This window comes from Rhinoderma darwinii, chromosome 8 (assembly GCF_050947455.1).
Source record: "Rhinoderma darwinii isolate aRhiDar2 chromosome 8, aRhiDar2.hap1, whole genome shotgun sequence".
In the NCBI taxonomy this organism is placed as follows: domain Eukaryota; kingdom Metazoa; phylum Chordata; class Amphibia; order Anura; family Rhinodermatidae; genus Rhinoderma; species Rhinoderma darwinii.
Window position 1 is genome coordinate 8,005,540 of NC_134694.1, and position 18,445 is coordinate 8,023,984.

The window sequence follows — 18,445 nt, forward strand, 5'->3', positions numbered from 1 at the left end:
GATACACAGCTCAGCAGACAGTATCATACATGATAGGATTAGATACACAGCTCAGCAGACAGTATCACACATGATAGGATTAGATACACCAGATCAGCAGACAGTATCACACATGATAGGATTAGATACACAGCTCAGCAGACAGTATCACACATGATAGGATTAGATACACGCTCAGCAGACAGTATCACACATGATAGATTAGATACACGCTGAGCAGACAGTATCACACATGACAGATTAGATACACTCGCTCAGCATACAGTATCACACATGATAGGCTTAGATACCCTGGCTCAGCAGACAGTATCACACATGACAATGCCTTAGATACCCCGGCTGCCACTGTCCTGGAGATTATATAGGAATATTATAAGGAAAGCTCCAGGCACTGTTGTGTTAGTAGTAGAAATGTTTCACCTCTCACTCGGCCGTGACTCACTCTGTGGTTACAAGAGGCAGAAGTGAAATATATGAAGGACATAAACTGAAGAAAAACTTGTAAAACAAGAGCTGCGCCGGATTCTTCTAGATGTAACGATAATCTCTATATACAATCAGAGGCAATGGGGGAGATATATCACAACTAGTGCAAGGGAGACACAGAGCAGCACACCCTAGCAACCAATCACATTCAAGCTCTCATTTTTCAAAAGGCCTCTGAGAAATTAAAGCAAGAATCTGATTGGTTGCTAGGGGCAATTGCTCTATTTTTCCCTAGAACTGGCTCCCACTTCCTTAATTATCTGGTGTGACCGGCGCCAAATAAATATGTCCTGTACAAGCCGTGAAGAGTCCTGAGTTGTCCTTCAGTCCTGTACACACGTAACAAATGCCGGGTGATAATTGCTAATGAGTCTCAATTGAGGTTGTCACTCAACTTTCCATGGATCCTGAGTGGCATATTTACCTGCAGTGTTTTGAACTGCCTTTCAGGGTCTATGGAAAGCTGGGTGTCTGACCCTATGTGTACTGTTCCTGTGTGATATTTAGGCTCTTGAACTGGAATAAATTCTCTTAATATCCCGTCATGTTCTTTTCTCCTTCTTTTAGATCAGACATGGCGTTCAGCAAGAGATTTGCGGGCCTGCAGCTTCAAGAACAAGGTGATCAGAAGCCATTACTGCACTCATATACAATGGCTGTAACTTGCAGAGTCTAAGCCGCTGTAAAACTACAACTCCCAGCATGTCTGGACAACCTTCTGCTTGGGCAGCACATGTGTGGCTATCAAGGCATGCTGGGAATTGTAGTTGTGTCACAGCTGGAGAGCCGCAGGTTGCAGATCACTGATCTAAACTGATTAGATTTCCGATATTCCACATAATAATAATTTTTCCGGTATTGCGGGCATTGTTGGATTGGGTCCCTACGGGTATGTTCACATGGGCTATTAGTAAACGCCCCGAAAAATGGCTAAAAAAATTGCGGGGTCTGAATGCCTCCAAACGTCTTCCCATTAATTGCAACGGGAAAAACGGCACCTCTTAGGCCCCATGCGTAGACTTTATCCATCCGTAATTACGGACTCATTCATGTCTATGGCCAACGGACACCTTTCCGTATATTTACTGCAAGGTGTCCGTGCCGTAGGTGTCTGTGCCGTAGAAGGTGTCCGTGCCGTAGAACGTGTCCGTGCCGTAGAAATCTTCCGTAAAAAAATAGGACATGTCCTATGTTTTTATTTTACGGACCGTGCTCCCATACTTTATAATGGGAGCACGGCCCGCAAATGTGGATGGCTGTCCGCGGCCGGCCGTGCCCGTAATCACGGACCATGATTACGGGCATGGTCGTGTGCATGGAGTCTTATGAGATTAGTGTGCCTTGAAGGACGATTGATGAATTGTAATATAGTTACTGGCCACTAGAGGGAGCTATATATATATATATATATATATATATATATATATATATATATATACATATATATATAGTTGCTAATAGTGCTCAGACTGCTATTGTGTGTATAATACTATATATATATATATATATATATATATTATAACATGGTCGTTAACTGTCAATCAGGTGTTGATATCAAGAAGTTTGAGGAGGATTTCTTGTCTGCTCATAATAAATATCGGAAGTTGCACGGATCGCCTCCTCTGCAGCTGAGCCAGGACCTCTGCAAATCAGCGCAGAAATGGGCCGACCACCTGCTCTCCATACGGACCCTGAAACACAGTGACAGTAAACTTGGAGAAAACTTATACTACAAGAGCAGCTCCAGCCCCAAAGACTTAGCAGGTATGAGGTCAATGATAATCTAATTGTAGAAAGAGGAGACAATGAGGATACACTGTAACAAACTGCAACGGCAACACTACTTCCTTCCAGAGATAGCGCCACCCTTGTCTATGGGTTGTTTCTGGTATTGCAGATCAGCATCAATGGAGCTGAGCTACAATAACAGGTACAGCCCATGGACAAGAGTGCTGCTATTTCTGGACGGAAGTCGCCATTTTTTTCTAATCTCATAAAACCCCTTTGATCATTGTATAATAAAAAGTTGTGCAACTTTCTAGTTTACTTTTTGTTTCAAATCCCCACGATTGTTTGCTTTCAATGAATGGGAATGTTATTATTTACATTCAGAGGCTGGAAACTGGTCCTGACCTAATATCAGCAGCAGTTTGTTACAGTGTATCAGTGTAGGCAATCCTCTGCAGGCTGAAAACAGCAACAACTCAAGTCTCTTAACTATATTGATACAGTGTAACAAGCTCACAGCTGTGTGAAGAGGCCTAGGTCAGAATGTCTAATCTTGTACTAATCCATTACATCATGTGGTATACTCCAGTCACATCCAAAGCTGCGACAATAGTCTACAGGTTCAGTGCTTGTATATAGAATGCTTTGCTGTAGTGCATTGTGGGAGATGTAACCAGGCACTATACAGAATTCTAATGTAGGCAAAACTACATCTTCCACAATGCCATGCATCCATATTCAGACTTTCGCTGTAGCTGAGGTCTATGCGATCTACTATCAGGCACCAAATTCTTATTAGGTACTGTATATTAGAATATAGGTACGTATGTATGTATGTATGTATGTATACACAGCGCTCTCTTCAATCAACTTTATTTGTACTCAGTAACACATTCAGCACAATATCTTTTAATTGTGTAGGTAATGAGCCGGTGGACAGTTGGTACAGCGAGATTGAAAACTATGACTTCAATAAACCTGGCTTCTCCAGCAACACAGGTAAGGAACTTATGGAAGTCCAAAATATATTTAAAAAAATTATCAGTATTTCCGCAAACAGCGCCTCTAGTGGTCAATATATACATAGTTGATCTGCACATGGCAAGTCTGACCTCTAGTGGCCAAATGGAAAACTGCATAAATTCTAGAAATATAAAATGTATTATATATCAATTTTTCTTGCAAGCGATGATGTCATGATGAGCAAAAAAAATTTTTGTTTCCTTAAGGTCACTTCACCCAAGTTGTCTGGAAGGATTCCAAGGAGGTTGGACTTGGACTGGCTACGAATGGTAAACGAGTCTACTTTTTGGTGGCCCAGTACAACCCAGGTGGAAACATCACCAACCCAGGCTACTATGAGAAGAATGTTCTACCTTGTGCAACAGTGCCACCTACTGCCAGTGCTGGGTGTGACTCCCGGTTAAAACCAGCAAACAACAAGGCACCATCTGAAGTCAATACAGATAATGAGTGCACACCTATATCCAGCGCAGTCCCAGGTGAGAGAGTTGGGACAGGGGTTAAGTTTATTGCATGTGGTCTAGCCCAGTGGGGCTGCACTTCAGACTGCTGGAGGAGGTCATTAACAAGCATTAGCTATTTCCAACATATATCAGTCATTTTTTGATGCTTTTGCAAACTGAGCTCTGATTAGTCCGTTCCCGCCATGGGTCTTGGCGTTATATAGTAGGAAACTTCCGAAGTTTAGTAAAATACTTGGCCCTCGTGGCTGATAATAGCTGAGGACACTAGAGTGGAGCTCTGAAATATTTGCGATGTTGCCATATAGTCTTTTCTAACTCCATCTTTAAAGATCTATGAAAATGTGTGTATGAAATGCCATACCGTACATATAATACCACCATAAACGACCGTACAGGAGTGTCATACGTATTGTAGAGAACTAATATAAAAGTGCCAATACAATACTGCTATATAATACTAATATAATAGTGCTATACACTGCAACACTAATATTACATCCCCACAACCTATCATAGATATAAAAGTGCTAATATAATAGCGCTATACACTGCAACACTACTATTACATCACCACAACCTATCAGAGAACCAACATAAAAGTGCCAATATAATACTGCTATATAAAATGAATATAATACTGCTATACACTGCAACACTACTATTACATCACCACAACGTACCATAGAGAACCAATATAACAGTGCCAATATAATACTAATATAATAGCACTATACACTGCAACACTACTATTACATCACCACAACATACCATAGGGAGACGATATAAAAAAGTGCCAATATAATACTGCTATACAACACTAATATTACATCACCACAACCTATCAGAGAACCAACATAAAAGTGCCAATATAATACTGCTATATAAAATGAATATAATACTGCTATACACTGCAACATTACTATTATATTACCACAACGTACCATAGAGAACCAATATAACAGTGCCAATATAATACTAATATAATAGCACTATACACGGCAACACTACTATTACATTACCACAACCTATCATAGATATAAAAGTGCTAATATAATACTGCTATATAATACTAATATAATAGCGCTATACACTGCAACACTACTATTACATCACCACAACCTATCAGAGAACCAACATAAAAGTGCCAATATAATACTGCTATATAAAATGAATATAATACTGCTATACACTGCAACATTACTATTATATTACCACAACATACCATAGGGAGACGATATAAAAAAGTGCCAATATAATACTGCTATATAATACTAATATAATAGTGCTATACACTGCAACACTAATATTACATCCCCACAACCTATCATAGATATAAAAGTGCTAATATAATAGCGCTATACACTGCAACACTACTATTACATCACCACAACCTATCAGAGAACCAACATAAAAGTGCCAATATAATACTGCTATATAAAATGAATATAATACTGCTATACACTGCAACATTACTATTATATTACCACAACGTACCATAGAGAACCAATATAACAGTGCCAATATAATACTAATATAATAGCACTATACACGGCAACACTACTATTACATTACCACAACCTATCATAGATATAAAAGTGCTAATATAATACTGCTATATAATACTAATATAATAGCGCTATACACTGCAACACTACTATTACATCACCACAACCTATCAGAGAACCAACATAAAAGTGCCAATATAATACTGCTATATAAAATGAATATAATACTGCTATACACTGCAACATTACTATTATATTACCACAACATACCATAGGGAGACGATATAAAAAAGTGCCAATATAATACTGCTATACAACACTAATATTACATCACCACAACCTATCAGAGAACCAACATAAAAGTGCCAATATAATACTGCTATACAACACTAATATAATAGCGCTATACACTGCAACATTACTATTACATCCCCACAACCTATCAGAGATATAAAAGTGCCAATATTATACTGCTATATAATACTAATATAATACTGCTATACACTGCAACACTACTATTATATTACCGCAACGTATCATAGAGAACCAATATAACAGTGCCAATATAATACTGCTATACACTGCAACACTAATATTACATTACTGCAACGTACCATATAGAACTAATATAAAAGTGGCAATATAATACTGCTATACACTGCAACACTAATATTACATTACTGCAACGTACCATATAGAACTAATATAAAAGTGGCAATATAATACTAATATAATAGCGCTATACACTGCAACACTACTATTATATTACCACAACGTATCATAGAGAACCAATATAACAGTGCCAATATAATACTAATATAATAGCGCTATACACTGCAACACTAATATTACATCACCACAACCTATCATAGAGAACCAATATAAAAGTGCCAATATAATAGCACCACACATAGCTAGTAAAATGGGCCCCTGCCACACAGTGCTGATATAAAAGGGCCAAAAAGTGTCACTATTCTGATCCCTATATTAGAGCATTCTGTAGTTTGTTCTTTTATAGGGACAAGTATCGTCGCAGGAAGTAACGGAGGGTGGTTGGTCCTCTGTCTTACTTTTGCCGCATGTGGTGCTAATAACGCCGACACAATCCCAGACTTAGGATATTTCATAATGTAAAGTGACTTTTATGCAATGCTTTCGGCTTCTCTTCTCACTCGCTGTCACTATATATATCCCGATTATCACAGAAACAGAAGGTTTTCTCAGGTTTAATGAATTTTCTCGGCGAGGTTCAGATACTTGACGTTCTGCCACCTTATTCTGCTTGTTATGACTGGAGCGACGTGAAAGCGACAAACTTCATCAGGAAAAATGATGTAACCGCAGTCTATATAGCGAGTTGCGGTATTATTTCTATACTGACCTGGGCCAACCATGACTTTGTATATAGTTTATGCCCCCCCTGACGACTGTACCCCTCCATTCTATCACAATTGCGCTAAAATCTTTGGCGCTTCACCCATCTTTTTGATCTGAACCCAGCTCATCAACCACAGGACCCCCCCCCCCCCCTGATGCTACTGCCCACCACCAGCTCCTCTATGTTCTTGCTAAGAGTCACCCAAAGAATCCATTACCAGGTGACCAACACTCACTTAAAGGGATATTCCAGTTTGTATCTTACATTTTTTTAACATTTTCCAATATACTTTTTGTATCAATCCTTGCGGATTTATGATCTCTGCTTGCTGTCATTTAATAGGAACCTTCATTGTTTACTTCCAGTGGATTAATAAACTATCGCGATCATGTCATGGACACACAGTTGCACGGTTCGTTACAGTTGCAGCACAATACAATTATCAGAGCTCTGTCTTGTAACGAGCTGGACAAGCTGCAGTACCAGTGAGAGCTGAGGCCCCTCCATTGTGACGATTCTCAGGGGTCCTGGCGGTCACCCACCCTCCTCCTACCCCTGTTAAAGTCCTGGAGAATCCCTTTAAAGGGCCAGTGAACCCATAGTCGGTAGCTTATAATAGTGCAGCAGCATTATAAGAGGAGTGACTGATATCTGTTATACGTATGATGTAAATTGGGGCCCCAGGGTTTTTTGTACAGTCTGTCACTGAAATGGCTGATACCAGGGAAGAATAGAGTACGTCCCACTACACAGTGAATGAACGTAGGGTAAAATGTCCCTTTGAATAAGATGAATTAACGGTTTCATTACCTGTAGATAATGTGACAGGTGCCCTTTAAGTTCTGCGGTCCATGATTATGATCGTCTTTTCGATCTCCTTCTGTTTACTCAGCTGATAATATAAGAAGGTGACGTTCTAGAAAATTTATGGGGAAAAAATTGAGCGCCCTGTGTGGCGGCCAAGCATCAGATATCATAGGAATCCAGGGCGGCAGCTCCAGAAGTCTATGGCACGAGGCTATAGGATTCAGACATGGCGGTCCTATTATTTTTGGAGGACGTGGTGCGAAACATTATATCGACAGGAACTCTAATCTGTCATCCATATTTTTTCCCGGATTCTTGCGTTATTTACCCCTTCACCTGTTCCACAACTTGGCTTCCATAGAAGAAGTTTTATGGGAAGCATAGAAGGGAGGATTCATATGTACCTATCCCCATTACTGCAGTACCGATGCAATGTCACATGACATCTTGGCGTAATGTCACGTGACGTCACAACGCTACCGGAGGGATCTGTAGAGCCCCAGGATAGATAAGTTACCACATTTCCATTTGCTGTAGCCTCCAATTGCATGTCTTCAAAGTTCATCCCAACAGGACAACCCCTGTCCATCTACCCTATTAGTGACTATTATAAAGTGGGGTCCCCTGCTTGTGATCCCCTTCTATTAGGCCAAATGGAGAACTATAGCAAAGAGCGGCTACTGCTCTGGAGGACTTGGCGCAACCATGTAATATATTAATTTGGACGCCATGTAATACCACATTTCTCCTGTAGTGGCCACTGCAGGAGAAATGTGTGGCTGCCCACAGCTTCCCTGGTCATGAATCCTGATCGCTGGTAGTTTCCATCTGTCGGGCCCATGGTGAACAACTCATTGCCAGTGGGTCCTCATTTGGAGAAGAGGTTGTTCAGAAGGGATAATCCCTTAAATTCGGGTAATTATTTAAAGGGATCTACCTCCATGACATTAGATGACTCTTATCATTACGTATTAGACCAATGTTGACTTTGGATGCCCCCTATAGATCTATTTATATATACTAACAAAAAATGTTGCTTCTCTTGAGGAACCTAAGACACAAACTGGTTCTTGTCTCCGGATTCATGAGGTGGGGGGCTTTGCGTGAATAATCAGACTGAATTAAAATGCATGGAGTCTGGCTATGGATTCCCACACCGCACTACAAAGCATACCCAGAAGCCCCCACTGCAGACTCCATTCATGGGATCCACACAAGCAGCAGGCCTGCTTTACTGCAGACAATACAGCAAAGAGAAGAACAACATGAAATCCTTTATGGCAGATTTCCTCTTTGACTAGAATGGGAACAGAGGGCGAGGCAGAACAGACGAGACGATACGGGGTGTTCTATATAGTCCAGCGATGGTGTCTGGTATAATCGCACATTACACTATATAACTATACAATTTCATCATGCAATCTGATTGTCATAGATTGGATTGTACAGGTATACAACTATAAGAGCGAGTTTAGGGGCTGTTTAAAGGGCCAGTTTGGTGGTGCATAGGGAATGGACAGTGGGTAGCAGATTTAGGGTTATGCTAACATGAGGAACCTTGTTTCTGCAGTAGAGTTTATCTTGGACGCCTCAGGGGAGTATGGTAAATGGGGGGGATTTTGGGACTTTATGTATAGCTGTACTGATCTCCTCTGTAGCTGATGCTTATCAGCAACAAAATAATAATCCAGCAATAGTTAAATAAATCCAGGATTACAAAATTGGTGCCCTGAGGTAGCGTGACACTAAGGGGAGCAAGGAAGGGGGTCAATTATCGCTTAAATAGACAAAATACCGATTTTTTTTATGATAAATGTCTATTTTGAGCAAATTAACTCTTTCTACTTAAATAGTTATTGTTATTTTTCGGAAGGGAGTAGGGGTTATCGCTGGGTAGAGTTTACTCCATTCAAGTGATTACAATACAAAGTTCTCTTCTTTGACCTAATCATTTCCTGGCTAGGTTAGAGCTGGGGGCGCTGTTGCATTGGAGTTTATGGAAAGCATTGTCACTTTAGTGGTGAAAAGTGGTACTGCAACTGGTTAACTAAATGTTGATTTCTCTGCAATTTGACGACTTTAGACAACAAGGGAAACTTTTATCATGTATTATATATAATATATATGTTTCATAAAAGCTGGCATTTGCTTTTTTTAGTTTAAAAACATACAGGACGTTTTTAGGTGACCCTATTTACATATGTAACAGACGCCATGTGATGACCTCATTGTTATGCAATCAGCACCTCCCCCTTCTCCCCCCGAGTGTTTATTGATCTCCTCATACTACTACTTTTACCTTTAGGGTATGTTCACACGATGTGTTTTCAGACGTAATTCGGCCGTTTGCCCATTGCTTGCAATGGGATTTACGGTGTTCTGTTCCCACGAGGCGTAATTTTATGCGTCATTGTCAAAATACGGCACGTAAATAGAAGTGTAGGTCGTTTCTTGGGACATTTTTTGAGCCTTTTTCATTGACTCCATTGAAAAACAGCTCCAAAAACGGCCGTAAAATACGCCGCGAAAAACGCGAGTTGCTACAAAAACGTCTGAAAATCAGGAGCTGTTTTCGCTTGAACATACCCTTACTTTGTGAATGTTGGCAGAGATTACATTACTGGAACAGGCAGCCACAGGGGTTATGCCTGTCATAGCAAGTCCTTGATGTCAGCCAGGTATGTAGATTTTGTAACCTGTTTATTCTCTTTGATCAGAATCGAACGGATCTTCTGTGGTTCCGATTGATTAAAATGTTTGCAAATATATAATTTCTGCTCTAAACAAAAACTTAGGCGACACAAAATACGTGGCTTGTAAATTATGTTGGTCTAAAAGGCACCCAATTAGATTAAGACTGGAACCGCCATGGGCTCCTGAGCTGGGCCAAGTGAAATTTTAGTGCCCAATGCAATGACCTCACTTAATGTGAGCTGCCCAGCCAATCAACCAGTGAATATTTATTGCAGTCAATGAAGTATAAATTAATTGGCACCACTTACAATTTGCTGAAAATATAGTGATGAGCCCCATTGTTAGGTTTGGTAGGGAGGTGATGGGGCCCCGACAATAGACCTTGATCAGTTGCACATTATAGCCTGCATATGAGCACCAGAAAAAGGGAACAAGCAGCTGTTTAATAAATACCTTATTATATACTTGCCTATGGCCAGTATAGTTCGAGGCCGACAGACCTTAAAGGGGAACCGTCCCTTTATCTACAGATATAAAAACTGTTAATTCCTTGTACTTAAAAGGACACTAAACCCAAAGACTACCCTGTATTTATTCACTGTGCAGTCAATTGTAATCTATTGTTCTCTGTTATCCGCAATTTCAGGCTGGTCAGTATCAGACTGTAGTGTTCTTCAATGAGGGAAAAATCTCACTGCCTTGATAAAAACTTCTTTATGTCACCTATCTCCAGTGCTGAGGCATTTACATCCATAGGTTTGACTGATATCAGCTGATCCTTTTATAATGCTGCTGGACTATTATAAGCTGCCGACTATAGGTGTCGTGGCCCTTTAAATGTACAAGTTCCAAGAATATGGACTTCTACCCTACACAGATAGGAGAACGGTTTACACGGGTGAATTTTATGCCAATCTCTAACCCTGGCACACAAATAGTTTCGCCTTTCCAGATGTTGTGTCCTGCAGGGGGGGCTGTTCATGCAGCTGTCAGGGGTCTAGTTTCAGTGTGTTCACAGAGTTCCTTTCCCTCCTCCTACTGGGGGAAGAGGAGTCTCAGCATCCACAGCTCTTTATCCTCTCCAAACAAGACCGGCTCTCAGTCTGCAGGAGCCCACAGCCAAGTAATGTGACTCAGCCCTTGTCCTGAAAGCAGCGGCTGCAGAGGCCGTCCCCAGGGTAGAGGCTGCGAGGACTAGGAAGGAGAGGAGGAGATGGGAGGCTGCTTTTCACGCCGCAGACCCAGGGGTGAGTACGCGGAACAATCGGGCACAATAGACGGCTTAAAGGGTGCAATCATTAGATTGTAAGCTTTTGGGGTCCTGTATTGTCATTGTATGTTTACTGCTTCCCCTGGTTGTGAAGTGCTGTGGAATATCTAAGTAATGATGATTATTAGGAAGTCCCTTTAACTTACTTAAAGGGGGTTCTCCTACCCTATAGACTTTTATGGCACAGCGACTAGAAGGTTAACCAACAGTGAGGACCCCAACCCCAAGAACGAGGGTTCACCTACACTGTTCCTAAAGAAAATTGAGCATCGCTTCTGTACGGCTGTCCACTAAAGTGAGTAGGAGATACAGAAACAGCGGAGTGAGGTGTGAACCCCCCAGTGACCAGACTGTTATAGTATATGTAGCGAAGGGGTCATAAATGTCTATGGTGGAAAACCAGAATCCATTAATGGAACAGATTATTGAGCTAGATATATAGTGGAGGAAACCGCCTAGGGGATCTTGTTATAAGCCTAAATGAATTTTCTCCAAAAACATCAGAAGAGATAGCAATAAATCCCCCGTCGGGGGATTCCGCTACCTGCGTAATCTATGCAGCCGTCATGGTGTGTCGTCCTTGTGCTGTCACATCTATGTGGTCATGTGATATAATAACGTGACCGCATTTTCCATTGCCATTGAGCAGTGCACCTATCTGCTTATGTGCTGCATTGCTAAACCCTGATTTACAGACTGCATTATACTTCAGAGCAGCACTCACTATTCTGCTGGTGGAGTCACTGTGTACATACATTATATTACAAATCCTGTACTGATCCTGAGTTACATCCTGTATTATACTCCAGAGCTGCACTCACTATTCTGCTGGTGGAGTCACTGTGTATATACATTATATTACAAATCCTGTACTGATCCTGAGTTACATCCTGTATTATACTCCAGAGCTGCACTCACTATTCTGCTGGTGGAGTCACTGTGTAAATACATTACATTACTTATCATGTATTGATCCTGAGTTACATCCTGTATTATACTCCAGAGCGGCACTCACTATTCTGCTGGTGGAGTCACTGTGTACATACATTACATTACTTATCCTGTACTGATCCTGAGTTATATCCTGTATTATACTCCAGAGCTGCAGTCACTATTCTGCTGGTGGAGTCACTGTGTACATACATTACATTACTTATCCTGTACTGATCCTGAGTTACATCCTGTACTATACTCCAGAGCGACACTCACTATTCTGCTGATGGAGTCACTGTGTACATACATTACATTACTTATCCTGTACTGATCCTGAGTTATATCCTGTATTATACTCCAGAGCTGCACTCACTATGCTGCTGGTGGAGTCACTGTGTACATACATTACATTACTTATCCTGTACTGATCCTGAGTTATATCCTGTATTATACTCCAGAGCTGCACTCACTATTCTGCTGGTGAAGTCACTGTGTACATACATTACATTACTTATCCTGTACTGATCCTGAGTTACATCCTGTATTATACTCCAGAGCTGCACTCACTATTCTGCTGGCAGAGGCACTGTGTACATACATTACATTACTTATCCTGTACTGATCCTGAGTTACATCCTGTATTATACTCCAAAACTGCATTTACAATTCTGCAGTTTGTTTTGTGGAGACAGTCAACAAGCTTCTTGTCAGACACACCCATAAAAGCTTCTATAATGTAGGGGGTAGTTTGTTTTACCTTCATCAGGTGACTGTACAGTGCCTAGTGTAAAAACACTTTCCAGAATACTAACCAATAATATCACCAAAGCATGCACTGTTTAGACACTGAAGAAACGGGGATTGCTGTGAGATTTTAGCTCTGAAGCCTGCAGAATTGTGAATGCAGCTCTGGAGTATTTATGTTTTATATCCACAAACCATTTAAGATGAGTTAGAAGCTGTGGATGTAGATTCATATAATGGATGATATTGATTGGGTTAAGTCTTTTTATTACTAAGGAACGCTACAAAAGCGGGGTTGATGTCAGAAGGAAACACCGTTTTTTTCGAGATCATCTTTATACTTCTGAAAACTCCTGGAGCTTCATTATAAACCCTGACTCATTTGCATAAGTAACGTTGTAAGAATAACAGTTTTACAAGTGCTCGTTGGCTGGAGCGACCATGTCTCGTTCTAGCTGTGCATGAGATGTGGCTGCAGAACAGAAAACGAGGGGGCGGAGATATGATAAAAATGATTCCAGTGCCACTGGAGACAACACAACTGTGATCACTAGATCAGGCTTGGGCAATCTGTGTCTTTCCGTGGCTGCATGCTGGGACTTGTGGTTCTACACCAACCATAGGGCCAAAGGTTGCCTACCAGTCATTTGAATAGAGAAGTCTTTCTATTGGCAATCACAGATCATCAGTGATCTATGACAGCCGTCTACAACCTACGGCCCTTTAGCATGCTGGGAGTTGTAGTTTTTTTCAATAGCTGGAGAGCCAATGGTTGGGATTCACCTTAAAAGGGTTGTCCATTTTTTCTTTTTAGGACATATGACCCTAAATTGTGTAGGTACAGGGGTGCAGCTATAAGGAGTGCAGATGCTTGGGTCGCACCTTGGCCCTTGAGCCTAAAGGGACCACAAAAGTTCCCTCTGCCCCATATGAGGAGGCCAGTACTATAAATTACATGTAATAGTTGCGGGGCCCTGTTACAGATTTTGCATTGGGGCCCAGAAGCCTCACGTTAGTAGGTCCATGTAAACAATGGGGCTCCTGAGAGCGCTATTGTTTAAACATAGATTGACTGTTATACTCTGTTTTTCCTTCAGGGGGAGCTGATGGGAAAGCATGTCTACGGTATGCATCATCAGCTGATCAGGAGGGTTCCCTTATAATCTGATAGGTAGACAGGGGACTCCATTATAATCCCCCTCGACCCCATAAAAAGTGTACAACTTTAGGAGACTATACTTTGCTGCATCCATAACCGGTCTGTGAATGACGTCACTGCACACACAGTTATAAACAAGACGATGCTGATGATTGAAGTTGGCAACCGCAAAGGAAACTACTCTAGCGGTTATTTTACTGGGTTCACCGAGGCTTTCATCATGCAAAAAGTTTTATTTGTGTGGTGAAAAAGTTCCCCACAATGCAGTGCTTTATTCCTCCTCGCTCTAAAGTCCTGCTTAATGAATAGAACACCAGAACTACAGTGAAGACTGACACATTTACAAGTAGAATGATGCAAGATTTTGAGCAGGTCGCAAATGTGAATCTATAGGATTGAGGTGCCATTTAGGATCTGTGGGTGCCAGTCCCTATGACTACTCTTATTGGTTGTCATGCAATATCTGTTAACCCTGTAGGGTAAGCATTAATAAATCCGATTGTCCTGTTATAGTCTTTCTGTCCTATACAATATGCCTCATCAGAGGGTAACGTCAAGCTCCTGGGCCGCAGTGCAAAATGTATAACAGGGTCCGTTTATAGTACTGGTGTCTGCTTACGAGGCAGAGGGGCATTTAAACCCCTCAAGCACCATGGCCTGGGTGCGACTGCCACCTCGGCCCCCCCTACAGATACACTCCTGTGCCTCATTACTGGGTCTGCTGTGCGGTTTGGAAACCCGGAGGGGATGTCACATTAGTGGGACTTCCCATCAGTGACACAGCAGTGTGGTTTGTGTTGCCTAACACTATACAGTTACACTATATATAGTACAATGCAGGAATGACACTTGCTATATGGAAGAGATGGGGGAGGGGAGGTGATGTTTTTCACTAGTGGATCTTATATTAAGTTGTTCTGAAGTTACAGGCCTAAAGCCTGAGGCTGCACTACTGAGAGATTCTGATGACATCATGTGTCCTTGTCATAGAGACCTGGTCTGGATCCCAGTCACCATCAATATCTACATCCTCCCTGCTTTGAATAGCGGCAGTGATCTATGTGGACATTGATGTGACTCTGAACTCTATGCTGAGGGACAACTCATACTAAGAAATGTCTACATCCCTGTGCCCCACCCGGCATTGTGTGCGTGACCCATCATCTGCTGTGAAATCCCAGTGTCACGCTCATGAAAGGCAAATATCAGCACCCAGGTCTCCGAGGACATTCAAGTCAGAACAAAGAATTGATGGGTGTATCAATACAATTATAGAAGTAGATTAACCCCTTATACCATGTGCCCTGTGTACATACTTTATACCATGTGCCCTGTTTATATACTTTATACCATGTGCCCTGTTTATATACTTTATACCATGCGCCCTGTGTACATACTTTATACCATGTGCCCTATGTATATACTTTATACCATGTGTCCTATGTATATACTTTATACCATGTGCCCTGTGTACATACTTTATACCATGTGCCCTATGTATATACTTTATACCATGTGCCCTGTTTATATACTTTATACCATGCGCCCTGTGTACATACTTTATACCATGTGCCCTATGTATATACTTTATACCATGTGCCCTATGTATATACTTTATACCATGTGCCCTGTGTACATACTTTATACCATGTGCCCTGTTTATATACTTTATACCATGTGCCCTGTGTACATACTTTATACCATGTGCCCTATGTATATACTTTATACCATGTGTCCTATGTATATACTTTATACCATGTGCCCTGTGTACATACTTTATACCATGTGCCCTATGTATATACTTTATACCATGTGTCCTGTGTACATACTTTATACCATGTGCCCTATGTATATACTTTATACCATGTGTCCTGTGTACATACTTTATACCATGTGCCCTATGTATATACTTTATACCATGTGCCCTGTGTATATACTTTATACCATGTGCCCTATGTATATACTTTATACCATGTGCCCTGTGTATATACTTTATACCATGTGTCCTGTGTATATACTTTATACCATGTGCCCTGTGTATATACTTTATACCATGTGCCCTATGTATATACTTTATACCATGTGCCCTGTGTATATACTTTATACCATGTGTCCTGTGTATATACTTTATGTCATGAGCCCTGTGTATATACTTTATCCCATGTGCCCTATGTATATACTTTATGCCATGTGCCCTATGTATATACTTTATGCCATGTGCCCTATGTATATACTTTATACCATGTGTCCTGTGTATATACTTTATACCATGTGCCCTGTGTATATACTTTATTCCAGGTGTCCTATGTATATACTTTATACCATGTGCCCTGTGTATATACTTTATTCCAGGTGTCCTATGTGTATACTTTATGCCATGGGCCCTGTGTATATACTTTATCCCATGTGCCCTGTGTATATACTTTATACCATGTGCCCTATGTATACATTTTATGCCATGGGCCCTATGTATATACTTTATACCATGTGCCCTGTGTATATACTTTATTCCAGGTGTCCTATGTATATACTTTATACCATGTGCCCTGTGTATATACTTTATTCCAGGTGTCCTATGTGTATACTTTATGCCATGGGCCCTGTGTATATACTTTATGTCATGTGCCCTGTGTATATACTTTATCCCATGTGCCCTGTGTATATACTTTATCCCATGTGCCCTGTGTATATACTTTATACCATGTGCCCTGTGTATATACTTTATCCCATGTGCCCTGTGTATATACTTTATACCATGTGCCCTATGTATACATTTTATGCCATGGGCCCTATGTATATACTTTATACCATGTGCCCTGTGTATATACTTTATTCCAGGTGTCCTATGTATATACTTTATATATTATGTAATGTGGTTATGGTGACGTATCGCTAAAGCGCTAATGATATTTGCCATTTGGAATTCTGGGAAAGCTGGGCGACAAATGTAATGATGGCCGTATCGGTTACCACCCAGCTTTCTCGGAATCATATAGAATTTGATACAGCTGGATAGAGCTTTTATAATTAGGGAGAAATTGACCGTCATTCCTAGGAAAGTCTCCTAGTCCTTGATGTCTATAGAAGCCCCCTCCTCCTTACAGTGCAGCTCTTCCTAGTAAGGACTGTATGTATGTGGGGACGACTCGTCCATGTGGAGCCCCGTGGACCGGCAGTAGCGAGATTCCTTGCAGTACAATGTTGTGATTCATCCGTAGCCCCTGACTGGGATGATTGGAATGACGTGGGTTGTCTTGAGGAAAGCCCAAATCTGTCTGTAATGTTCTGCACATGAGCAGTGTGTGGGGTGTGGGCCGCCCGTCTGCTACCCCAGTAGTGAACACTAGATCCCAGAATAGCGACGACCATTCCCAGTGACTGTAATGTAATAACCTTGGTTTTCTTGTAAAAACACTCTCTGCGATACACCCTATTAGGACTGGGCACAGTTGCAATTTTCGCCACACTTTAGTATCTGCAACTACTGGACCCTCCACCGTTCTACTGAAGGCCCTTTTAAACTGGCCGACTATCAGCAACGAGCGTTATATGAACTGATATGCCCGATAATCGCCCAGTGTAAAACCCCATTTAGATATCCATGCAACCCTATGTGGGTTCTTGCTTCTTCAGGATTACCCTTCTTCTTATCTCAAAATCTGGAAAGGAGTTTGATGAAACTGGACAATTCCTTTAAGGAACAGTAGCAGTGTTTGTCAATCTGCAGGATTATTCTACCACTTCCCTTGAAGAAATCTTAAAGAGGATTTAGGTGTTAATTTTCCCCCTGATCTCTTAGATTCCAGGGGTGGCTCTTCATTAATGGGTGGGGCTTGGTGTGTCTGGTTTCTATTTGAAAAAAGAGCAGTGGGGGAGGGCTCCTGCTGCAGCCAGTTGCCTTACAGCCAGACAGAAAGGTTTGTGAGAAGGAGGTGGGAGCGGTGGGTGTCTTTAATTAGGGTCCTATAAAGATTTTAAGAATCTCCGACATAACATCTGTATTCTCCTAATCTGAGCACAGAACAGCACCCTAATAACTGAGTAGACCCCACCCTGACTCTCTCTTTTTTTTTTTAACAAAAATCATATAATGTAGTGGTCTAATTTGATCCAAGGAACCTAAATCATACAAAAATCTTTTTTTATGTCCAAGAAAATATTCCAGGGAAGAGAACAGGATGTTAGTAATTCCTTCTGAGATCCATATATCATATTTACATCCCATTCTATGGCCGTGACTCACACAACATCTGT

General features: G+C 41.1%; 1 protein-coding gene across 4 annotated transcripts in view; it reads left to right on the forward strand.

The window, feature by feature from the left end:
• Positions 1-18,445, forward strand: part of LOC142659103 (uncharacterized) — a 46,536-nt gene that overhangs the window by 14,725 nt on the left and 13,366 nt on the right. For 2 of the 4 annotated variants that reach the window (XM_075834861.1, XM_075834858.1), the window contains exons 2-5: positions 1,054-1,106; positions 2,032-2,250; positions 3,136-3,213; positions 3,444-3,716. In XM_075834861.1, the coding sequence (XP_075690976.1) occupies positions 1,061-1,106; positions 2,032-2,250; positions 3,136-3,213; positions 3,444-3,716 (616 nt within the window). In that variant the 5' untranslated portion in view covers positions 1,054-1,060. Of the gene's footprint in view, positions 1-722; positions 840-1,053; positions 1,107-2,031; positions 2,251-3,135; positions 3,214-3,443; positions 3,717-18,445 lie in introns of those variants that run through there. The other 2 variants (XM_075834859.1, XM_075834860.1) reach the window with 2 other exon arrangements.